Below are 12,163 nucleotides of genomic sequence, written 5' to 3'. Positions count from 1 at the left end.
TGACTTCCATTATAAACGCTATTTTTCACTGCAGAATTATTACCGTTAACGTCTTGGTGATTACTTAAGTTTCGGTTTCGTTTTGGACTAGGGGCCTTAGAATTGTAATTTTTTTATTTGTCCACCGGGTGGCGCCCTTGCTTCACATTTGACCCCTGCTGGAACAGCGGGCTGCTTAGACAGACCTGCGGGAAAGGAAGCCTCATTCCCGGCGTGCAGCAGCGGCTTCACCCGCTGATCGGGCGGGACCATTTTCGGTCCCTAGGGCCATGAGAGGGTGCTTTTTTTTTTTTAGTCAACAGGAAATGACGTATTTGTTGTCACGTGGTATCGGACGTGTGTGCTGTAGAAAGGAGTCCCATGCAACATGCCCCGGTGATCGTCGCGACTTACCCCGGGAAGATGCACTCCTTTCGGCCTAGAGGAGCAGCATTGGCCGCCTGGGGACCATTTTCTGGTCCTGAAAAAAAAAATAAAAGTGGATCGAAATTAATGTTGGTGCCAATCTTTGGTCCATCTAAAGGCCTAATTATAATAACAATCAAATATTACTTCAAATGTTTTTTTTTTGAAAATATTTAGTTTTTTTGTTTTTTGGGGCTAAAAAACAGGGCGCTCATGTAATACAACTGGGATTTAAAGGGTTAAAACAACGAAAATATAATTAAAGCTTTGTATGAATATTTCAGGGAGAAGTAGTTTTAAAAGACTGACCAATTTAAAGTGAAAAAAAATATGAATATATAAAGTTTTTATAGCACTTTTTGAGGAATTGTCCTTAGGCATAAAGGTGGATGCATTTTTTTTAAAATCTGCTCCTGCAAAAAAAATAAAAGTGGATCGAAATGAATGTTGGTGCCAATCTTTGGTCCATTTAAGGCCTAATTATAATAACAAACAAGTATTACTTCAAATGGTTTTTTTGGAAAATATTTAGTTTTTTTGTTTTTTGGGGCTAAAAAAACAGTGCGCTCATGTAATAAAACTGGGATTTAAAGGGTTAAAACAACGAAAATATAATTAAAACTTTATATGAATATTTCAGGGAGAAGTAGTTTTAAAAGACTGACCAATTTAAAGTGGAAAAAAATATGAATATATAATCTTTTTATTGCACTTTTGGGGCGGGACCATTTTTGGTCCCTAGGGCCTTAAAAGGATGCATTTTTAAGGGCCAGTCAGGATTAAGTTGCTTGAAGACGTTTCACCTCTCATCCGAGAAGGTCAAATGGTGGGGAGTCCCAGATTTAAACCTTGAAGGACATGTCCTGGTCAAAAATGACTCCAAGGTTCCTCACAGCATTACTGGAGGCCAAGGTAATGCCATCCAGAGTAAGAATCTGGTTAGATACAATATTTCTAAGATTTTCAGGGCCAAGTACAATAACCTCAGTTTGATCTGAATTAAGAAGCAGAAAATTAGCGGTAGAGTTGGATGTCTCGAGACCACTTTTATGTACCTGCAGGGGCGCACGTGTTCATGAAGTTTTTAATTTGAGGATCGATGAAAACGGAGTCACTTGGACAGGAGGACGTGATAATTTCACAGCAGTACAGGACTGAGGCTGAATTTTTAAATAGTCACCATGTTAACAAAACCTGTGATACTTAGATACAGGAAATAATTTTACTGCTTTAGTTTTAGAGGAAGGAAGCTTCACTCTCAGCACACAGGATGGTAAATAAACAAAAACAAAAAAAACCTCTTTCAATGTATTCGTCGTGACCCATCCTGGTAGGTATTGTCGTTTTTTTCATTACCAGTACCTCTCCTGTTGCAGCACCAAAACTTTCCGATGCACTGAAGCTATAGGTGTGCAGTTTTTAATATTTAATATTTTTCTTAATGCTGCTGACAAACACGACATTCCGAAGTGCTGCAAAACACGCTGGGACGCTTCTGTTGTTGTCAAGCGCGTTATCAGAGCCTTTTTTAATTGCTTTGCTGTGGGTTGTAGCTGTGTTAGTTCATGGTGTCTGGTACTTCTGCTGTAAGACGAGAAAAACATCAACAACAGAGCAACGCAGGCTTGTTAAATTTGTCAGGCAACTGAAATTACAGCAATAAGCATCCTGAGCAACGTCCATTATCATAGCATTTGTCTCAATACTGGCTAAATTATTACCATAATAAGCAGATGCATTTAGTGGAATTATTGAAACAACAAACAGATGAACAGCTGTTCTCTTTTTTTTTTCTAGGGCAGTGATCCGCCTGCACCCTTTACAATATACCAAGACCTGTCTTGGTTTAGTAACACGTCCATATCGAGTTGTGTATCTGGGTGTTGTAGTGTCTTTGTCAGGGGGCTCCACAGGCGGAGGCTGGGATACCACAGTGCTGTCATGACTGTTGACTGTCGGTTGAATGGACTCCTCTCTTCCTACACTGTTTCTGCCTTCGCGGTGGTGTTGGCGGTTACGATGATAAACTTGTCCTGTAACTGTGGTTATGTTGTAGCTTCTGAGCGTGTCGGCACAACGCGTGACCACAGCTGGTTTCTAGGAACCTTCTTGTTGAGGGAACTAGACCGGTGTGCCAGGATGTAGTTGAGGCAGAGGTCGGGCCGCCCTGTTGAAATAAGTCTGCTGGCGCTGCTGGCAGACTTCTCTCCTCTCACGTACTGTTTGCTGGCAAACTACTTGTGGTTCCAGCTGTTTTGGTGTTGCAGGGAGGATGGAGTGGAGTCTCTGGCTCATGAGTAGTTTTGCAGGCGACTTTAAGTTGTCCACAGGGGTGTTCCGATATTCCAATAGGCTCAAGTAAGGGTCCTTATGTTCAGCTTTGGCCTTGTGTTCTACGTTTTTTTTTCGGCTAGGCCGTTGCTCTATGGGTAATGGGGGCTAGTAGCGGTGTGGGTGAAACTCCATGTCTTTGCGAACTGTTGGAACTTACTTGAAGCCATGTGGTGTAGCTCTGGTCCCTGAGACACCCTTTTGTATTTTGGTTTGGGTTCTTGCTACAAACAACAAGACTATCTACTATTTAGCAGAGATCTGTGCTGTTTGTGCAACAACCACAGTCTGTGGATTCACTTTGCTAGCCTAGCTAACTTAGCATTCCACCCTCTCATCCAAAACAGTGACTTCTGTTGCCGGTCATCTTGTGAAGTATAAGTATTGTAAATAATGCTGTGAAAATAAATTGAAAAAGGAAACAGTTCAAATTTTGCTCATTCATTACAGGTACATATGTGTCCTACTGCTTGCCTGATTTTTATGTCAATACCTGCTATGTGAATGTTTTTTGTCCTCAATTGTAGTCAAGTTACCATTTTCTTTTGGACTGCAGAACCTGCCGCTCATTTCATAGTCTACAATATAACCAGAAGTAGAAATATAAATGTTCTGAGGCTGAATTTTAAAAGTATCACAAGAGAAATTTTACTTGAAAAACAGCATGCGTGTTTTCCCATGATTATAACTTTAGTGAACACAAGCTGCAGCTAACTACTCAGGATGAAGCATCACCTGAACAGAGTTAGTTTTGACAAAAGTAAGAACTAAATGTGAAGATTATTGGCCATTCAGACTAACAATTGTTATTTTCTTCTAAAATTCTACATTTAAATTAATTATTTCATTGAGCAGATGATACAAATAACCAACAAACTTGTAGTCAAGCTGAAAAAAAAAATAAAAACAAATTTTTACGTTATGCACAAACTGTGTGTCACACAGTGGAAATTTGCGTTTTTACGTTTTATCGATCTGTGTATTGGTACATAGTGTTGATTTTATTTGCATGAATTTATTGTGAAATTTATATTGCATGTTTGTTTATTGATATTTATATTGCATGGTTTTATCCTCATCTTTATATAATATTATGTATTTTAGTGTTGTTGCACAATATTCTTCTAATCCACTGTGGACGAAGAGGACAATTGTAGGCACTTGTGAGGTGGGGGCGTTCCCCGAGGTGGCCTATCAGCCGCCAGATTGACCTTTTAAAGGGGATAGTGAGCGCAGAGACAAGAGGAGCGACGCACGAAAGGTGAGCAGGAGATAAAGAAACGCGTGTAAGCCCGCACATGTGTTGGAGGAACTGCTGCCTGACTGTGGGGGGCCACGAGTCGTTCGGCGATCCAGTCCCAATGGCAGGAACAACAACAGTGAGTGGCGATGGCCGCAATTCACAGCAGGGCAGGGGTGCCCCTCTGCCTGCATCTGGCTGTGCTACGAGGGAGGCCGTGTTCAGGTGTGGAGTGGGGCGGGACTGCAGTGACGCGCTGTCAGGAGGAGACATGTCTGCGACAGCAGCCCCCTCCTTGTTCTTCTGGCCGGCGTGGTTTCCACCCCAAAGAGAAATTCCTGTCCTGTTTCAGAAGAGCAACATGCTGGACTGTGGGATTATGGGACCGTGGGAGCGAATTTTAAAACTGTGTGTTTAACTCTGTGCCCTGAGCGCTGACTCACTCACTCCCCTCCCTCTTGTATGTGAACGGACTTGGAGGTGAACATTTAGGTCCACCAGCTTTAGCAGCCACATGTGCATTCACAGGAACACTTGTGGTTTAGGTTCAAGGTTCCTAAGCCAAATGTTTCCTCCTGCAAATATTTATTCAAGTTGGTGCATCATGTCCTGTCATCTTATCTTTGCACAATCTTGACTTTTTCCTCTCCCTGGGTGAGGGTGGATGTCTTTGGTATTCATTTATGTTCTTTACTTCTTTCACATCTTCATTTGATCTGGCTGCTTTTTCTATACTTTATGTTCTAAGTTCTACTTAGAGAAGTTAGAAGTTCTACTTAGAACATAAGGTAGAACTTAAGTTTTACTGTTCTAAGAAGTCATTTTCTAACATCAAGAGATATATAATTAAATCTTCTCTGCCACTCTGAAGAAAAACAATAACTTTAAATAGGCCCAAACTCAGTGCTGAAAATGTTGGGAAGCTGTGGAAAATGCAAATAAAAACAGGGTTCCAACTCTCACAAACTCATATTTTACTCAGAGCAATACACAGAATCAGACATTTAAACTGAAATATTTTATTATTTAATGAAAAATATAAGATCAATTTGAATTTGTAGATACATATCAAAAGCTGCGATGGTGGTAACCCACCACTTGAGAAAAAAGGGCTCCTAAAAACAAATCGCTGGATGAAGATTTTGCAATAATAACAAGGATGCCCCTTGGGCGCCTCCTGGGCGAGGTTTTCCAGGCATGTCCCACTGGGAGAAGGCAGACCCAGAACACGCTGGAGAGATTATATCTCTCTGCTGGCCTAGGAGCACCAAGGCGTTCCCCTGGATAAGCTGGAGGGGGTGGCTGGGGAGAGGGAGGTCTGAGCTTCTCTGCTTGGGCTGCTGCCCCCACAACCCGGCCCCAGATAAGCGGAAGAAAGAGGATGGATGGAACATTTTGCAACCTGGGCCGGTTCTAGACAGGCATATATGAGGGGGCAGACGGAAATGTAAAGGAGGCAAAGGATGGCAACAGAGACAGGAAAGGGGTGGGGTGGTGGTGGGGTGCTCTGAATAACTGTTTTTGTCATGTAATTGGATTGTCAGGCATCTACCCTAAGAACTGACCAATGTTGGTATCCCACCTGAAGACTAAGCCTCTGCTGGTCCAGCTCTTAGGGTCATTGAGGCACGCAACCCCCCCCCCCCCCCCCCCCCCGCCCCCAACCATGTCAAGGGGGCTAAGAAACTGAAAAACACTTCTCATTATAGCCAACATACTAAAAAGTGTAAGCCAAGTTGTAAAAATAAAGGTCAATTCACCAAGTCTTGAAAAATAAAACTGAAAAACAGGATAAAAAATTACAATAAAGAATAAAGTAAAAAATAATCCAGATCTTTAGAACCAACAAAATAACATTTATCCTAGGATAGCCTAATTTAAATAAATTTGCAAAATAAAGTCAAAATAAAATAAGAGTTATCCATACAAGATAGCCAATATTTACAAAGCTAAAAAGAGTTGGCATAGGATTTAAAAACAAAAACAAAAAAAATATGTCTTTTCCTATTTCCTTTTCCAATTCTCGAATAATTTGTAGAACACAACAGATTTAGAACAAAACATTTGAACTTTTTTTCTTCTTTTTTCTTCTCTTGTTTTAAACGTGTTTGCTTTGCAAGGAACTGAACTCTCTGTTTGCAACTGAACAGCTTCAGTCTCATCAATCTACTCTACAACAACAGTCTCCTGCTTCCCTTTCCAAAAACCTTTTTGCAGATTCATCCCAATTCATTTATAATCACATAAGGCTGGATATTAAGAACTTTTATCCGACCTCTCTCTCTCTAGACCTCACGTCGCCTGACAAGGTGTATAACATGTCTGTGGTCACTTGCGATGTTTCTGGAGCTGCATCACTTGATGTTCTTTTAGGTGGATTCGTTAAATAACGGCACGGTGTCTCTGTTTTCTACAGGGCAGAAAAATGTTTTTGTCAGAAAACAAAGAATTGTGTCTGTACAGAGTAAACTTATTATATTTAAACTGGAGTGAAAACCAAAATGAACTGTTTAACTGAATGAAAATAAACAAGACTTGAAAAATGAAATCCAAGCAATGAACATAAAACAAAGATATACTGGAAATGGTTTGACTGTTTAACTTGAGCCTGAGGAGTCATTTACTGAGCCGTGTACAGGGTGTTTTGTGATCTTCTGAAGTTGTACTTTGAACTGTGTACTTCTGGACCCTGTTACAGGAAGCATGCTGAGTTAAGTACATGGATGACTAGAAGAGGAAAAGATTCATCAGAGGAGCTCTGATATCATGATTCACCATGGCAACATGTAAAAAAACAGAGCCTCCATTTTAATAGACTGAGGAATGTGAGCATGTGACACTGTGTCATTTAGAGGGAATAAAAGAGTCTTTTTAATCATGGTCATCATCATCATCATCATCATCATCATCGTCATGAGATATTAATATCCAAACTCCGGTGATTTTTTTTTATTAAATAAAAAACTATTGAAAAACTATTTCATTTTTTAAATAATTATTCAGTAAGAACTTAAACATAACACCTCTGTTTTTAAGAGCATTTCAATATTTCTGTCATTACTGGATTAACCTCCTAGGTGGACGCCAGATTTTGGGATATCTAGACCAAAATACAAAATTTTACTCCACAAGGGCCTGATATCCACTTACGAGAATGTTATACTGACACTGTTCTATCGAAATTTAAAGAAAATGTCCTCATATGTTGATATAGGGAAAAAAGAAATATCTGGAAATTCTTTGTTTTTACATTCATCAGGTCCCAAACAGCCCAAATAGCAAAGAGAATTTAAAAATGCATGCCATATAAGAGTTCGGGTCTTAGGAGGTTAAAATGTTTTGTCCCCAGTTTAAATATTTACAATCTGATCTCATTTCTGCCTCACTGACATATGACGGCTGTCTTACACCATCTCTGCTATAGAGATGTTTTACTGAGTTACTGTTAATGGTCAGACTTCAACTGTAGTAACTGTTTCAGGTGTAGCTGAAGAAAAATACAAAAAGTTTTTAATTGATGTAAAGTTTAATGAGTTAAGGCGCACATGTGATGAGACGTGTCTGAGCTTTTATAGAACTATCTACATGTCAGTCACTCAATTTAAGATATTTCAGTATAATTTTAGAAGGATGAGACATTTTGTCTAAATCTGAGACTTTTATCATATTTGGATCCATCCTGCAGTGCAAGTGGACTCTGACCATGTAAGAGCACCTGAGCTGCCATTTCAGGGAATGTCACACGAGCAACTCCTGCACATATAAGGTTTCCACTGTTTTCAATCCACAGCCTAGTTTTAAAAATGTTAACTGTTATTATTATGATGATGATGATGATGATGATGATGATGATGATGATGATGATATAGAAGTGAGGACAGTGTCAACAACTGGAAAATATTTACACAGTTAAAAAAATCCTAACAGTTCCAAAATGTTCTTGCTATTTAACCTTTTATATATTTATATTAGTATGGTTGTTTTGCTGTCATGTCTCCAAAATCAAGTGTTGCAAAGGACCCAGAATTCTCTCTGCTCTCAAAAAGATTAATTTAGGATCAATCATTAATTTATTATAACGTCAGATTATTATATCTGTAGATAAAAATTTATTGTAGACTCTCGTTACGAAGGAATTCTTTGCCTGGGTCCAAACTACCCTGAATGCTGTGAATAAGAAGAGTAAGGAAGGGTAAACCAGAGACTGTTGCAGTGATAAACAGTAAATGTTTTCAGTGCAGAGAAACTGCCTCACAGTCTGTCGTCTGCATTACTGTCGACAGAGTTGTTAAAAAGATGGAGACCATAAATTTTATTTTACAGATTTTATTCTGATTCCAACAGACTGATCATCACATCAGTCATCATAAGTAAAACAAAAGGGGAAATAAGAGGACTGGGAGGTGCTAAATACAGATTTCCTTCACTCTGAGCTTTGATAGCAACTTTATAAATGAAAACATAAATGGTGCAGCAGGAGGGCAGGAGACAAACAACGTGTGAAAGTTTTATACAGTAACACATTGTGGCCAATCTCTAAAGTGATTAAAATTAACTCCAACCCTCAACAGTGCAATATTAAAAATCTCATTATGCGATATAAGATATTTCAACTCTGTGAAAGAGATTATTATTGTTGTTATCATTTTAGTTTTTAAAGTAAATGGCTAAACTGAGTTACAGCTCCTGACAAAATTTAGACATTTAGAGTCTGTCGTGTCTTTATGCAAAAGAGGCTTTGCATGGAGCTGGGCCAAAGCAAGCCCTCAATGTGAGACAGTCTCAGTGAAAACAAGAAAATGCATAGTGCTAACTATGCAGACCACCATCCTCACATCAGTGACAGTTTTTAGTATTATCACTGTAAAAGTGAAGTTAGGTGATGTTAAGGGAGCTGTACGGTGAATTAAGGAGTGTTGGTGCGTTTACCTTGTGCCACTGCTTCAAGTTCATAGTTTTGTGCCTGCAAAAGATTTTTATCAATTAGCAAGAAAGTTAACTCTGATAGAAAAAGTAAAAAACAGAATCTCTGTGCACTAATTGTTCACTCTTCATTGTATTTCTGCACAGTGTTAGTAGTTAGAGCAAACATAGATCATATTTGCAACCAGGCAGGAAACACAGAGTGCTCTAATGATGGTCTCAAGCCCAGATTAATCAGAGAGTTACATCAGGATAGCATAGCAATCTGTGTCTTTTTGGTTTCATAGTTAACTAAACAACAACAACACATGTTAATGCTATTAATAATGAGTAGAGTTGGATTCATGGCGACCTGGATGACTGTGCAGGTCAGAATGCAACAATGAAATAGTTTCATTAATTTAGACTGACAGAGTCTGGCAGCTGTAACATCTGTATATAACAGAGCCTTTTACCTGCTGATGTGCTGCTGCTTGATGATGCTGCCCCCCTCTGCTGGAGCTCCCCTCACTGATCCAGTTGATCTGCTGGTTGGTTGCTTCTGGTTTTTGATGTTTTGCTTTACTGATCATTTGTTGAGCAACGTTAAAACAGCCGTCCCAGTCTTTCCTTTTTATGTTGCTCGTGATTTCTTTAGTCAAAGTCTCATTTGCTTCTTTCCTCAAAAGCTCCTCCAGAACCTTTTTCTCTTCTTCCAAAATCAGTTTGTAGTAAAAAGTTTTCTTGTTGCACCAACTGTATTTTTTTATAAACCATTTTCTCCACCCACTCCAAGTCATGAAGAAAGCGACAACAGTCATGCCCAGGAGCAGAGAGTAACCAGCAAGCTGAAAAAGAAGCAACAAACATGCAAAACATAACAGCATTAATGTGTCTGTGTATTTATTATACTTTCATAAATTAAAAAAACAGAACAATAACATTACATGTGCACTGTGTATGAAAAATAACAAAACATCCTCACCTTTGACTTCATTTGCAGCTCAGGTATTTGAGCTTTTTCATCAGCCGTGAGACCCTCAGGTTCGCAGAACAGCTTCCTCTTTTTTTCATCAGTGGTACAGCAACTATACCAGTTTGTAAAAAGCAACACAGCTACAATCCACAGCAGACTGATTAGAAATGCTCTGATAACGCGCTTGAGTACAAGGCATAAAAACGTGGATGGATGCTCCGCTGTGCTCCGAAATGTCTGGTCTATCAGGAGCACCAGGAAAAATACTAAAAGAACAGGCACGACCACCATTTCATTGCAATCAAAAGTGTGGCCTGAGCAAGCGCACATCTTTTCCCGCAGATAGTAAAATGCAAACAAAATCCCGATCCCTGTGCCAGTGGTGCCGATTTTTCCACTACGGACATATTGCAGGAGTTTTTTCCACATCTTGAGCAGTTCGGTGCCTGCTGAGGCTGCAGCTTCTGACCTGTAAAATTACAGACACGGAAAAAGAAATATTTCCTGCTTTTCACACCAAGTATCACAGTCTCTTTGAAATTCAAATATCTCAGTCCTATAGCAGCTGTGAAGTGAGCAAGTCCTCCAGTCAAAGTGAAGATATGAGCTCTCTGCTCCCACCCTCACATAAGAACCACGAGTGCTGCTCCTACAGGTGGCAGGATGCAAACGCAACGTGACGTCATGAGAAGGCGTTTATACAGCATTCAGTTCAAAACCATTTAAACTGTCGTGTCAATTAATTTCACGCTTTTCGTTCAGCATCTAAGGTGATTTAATCCACATAAATTTTATGCTGTGAAGAAATCACGTGTCACAACGAACTTTTTATTAATAACGAAAAATCCCAGAAGACAGAAGTGTGACAGATGGCAGAGAGACATGTTATGATGCATGGTTTAGGGCAGGAGGCAGAGCTGGAGTTGACAGATATATTTTAACTTAATGTTTGCACTGACTTTAAGTACATATGCTAGAAAGACTTCGTTCATTTGAAATGCTTGGACATTTGGCTAACAACAGCAGCAAGTCGATCTATAAGTGCTCTTTGGTTTGTCAGCGTTTTACACTGAATCTATCCCCAACACCACAGGAAGACAAATGTTTCCTGTCTTTCATACCAACTATCACCGGATGATCTCTAATTTCCTGCTTCTAATTAGGAAAGACTGAGCTCAGTCTGGAAGATTTTTAGGACAATAACCTAGGTTATTGTCCTAAAAATCTTCCAGGTCAACAGTTGCCTTCAGACCCTTTATTTTAAAAGATAAAGACCCTAAAATAATGGTGTAGGACAGAAACGTGGTTTCGAACTAGATACTTACTTCAGTAAGTAAAATGACAGTATGTGAAAGGACTGTGATGCAGCAGCGACCTCGAGTGGCTGCTGTCTGAATTACAGGTTCTCCAAGTTCCTCCTTCTCTTACAGCTGCTTTTAAAGTGTAATGACAACCTTTCACTTTTTAGGTTTAAATGCCATGAATAAGAATTTTCCTAAACATTTTATTTTTGCCACAATATTTGATCCATTTGATATCACAAAATGCTAAATGCAAAAAAAGGGAAGCAAAACATCAACATAGCCTAAAACAATTCCACAAAAAAGAAAACGGATGCAGATGGAAAAATCTCACTGTGTTCAAGCAAAATAAAATGATGAAAAATGTGCACAACAAAGCAAAATAAATACATATAAATAAAAGTGATGGCAATGGCTTTGCATGTGCACATCAAGGAAAATAAACTGAAGGCAAACATCCTGGTAATTGTGCTGAAGGTCCCTAAAAAGTTCTTAAATGTTTCAGTACAAAAAAACAAGTTTTTTTTACAGCACTTTCTTGATTTGTTTTTTACACATTTCTCACACTTAAATGTTTCAGATTATTAAACAGATTTTAATATTAGACAAAGGAAATACAAAATGCAGTTTTTAAATGATGGGTTTTTTGTAAAGGGGAAAAAGTTATCTAAAGCTAACAGAATGTTCATTGGGCAGCGCCAGAGGAGGCTGACAGAAACAGCTCACTCCTGTCACACTTATTATGCTTTCCCCCTATTTCAGTAGCTGTTGGGGTCTGAGGTCTCTACCAGAGAAGCGGTTTCACCATCTCCCCATGTTTTTAAGAGGTTGATAAAACTGAGTGGCTCCTCCCATGTCTGACTGTGCCACTTCATAGTCGGCATAGCCCACTAGCCATGTGACCACAAAGGGCATCTCGATGCATGCTCAATCATCCATGTAAGTAAATCCCATAAATTCATACAACTCTTGCAGTGTGGCCCTTTAAACATCCACAAAGCTGCCCCT

General features: G+C 39.4%; 1 protein-coding gene across 1 annotated transcript; it reads right to left on the bottom strand.

The window, feature by feature from the left end:
* Positions 1 to 5,631: 5,631 nt before the first annotated feature.
* On the bottom strand, positions 5,632 to 10,356 carry LOC147305556 (uncharacterized). The gene is made up of 4 exons (XM_086278461.1): positions 9,864 to 10,356; positions 9,355 to 9,726; positions 8,906 to 8,939; positions 5,632 to 6,386 (listed from the first exon to the last, which is right to left on the bottom strand). The coding sequence occupies exons 1-4, from the start codon at positions 10,281 to 10,283 to the stop codon at positions 6,346 to 6,348; spliced, it is 867 nt and encodes a 288-aa protein (XP_086134587.1). The 5' UTR covers positions 10,284 to 10,356; the 3' UTR covers positions 5,632 to 6,345.
* Positions 10,357 to 12,163: the final 1,807 nt, after the last annotated feature.

The sequence above is a fragment of the Aulonocara sp. 'chitande type north' Nkhata Bay genome, linkage group LG20 (assembly GCF_057382095.1).
Source record: "Aulonocara sp. 'chitande type north' Nkhata Bay isolate Kocher_YH1m ecotype deep benthic linkage group LG20, A_spYH_male_GT1.1, whole genome shotgun sequence".
Taxonomy (NCBI): domain Eukaryota; kingdom Metazoa; phylum Chordata; class Actinopteri; order Cichliformes; family Cichlidae; genus Aulonocara; species Aulonocara sp. 'chitande type north' Nkhata Bay.
This window is presented reverse-complemented; position numbering and strand designations above follow the sequence as displayed.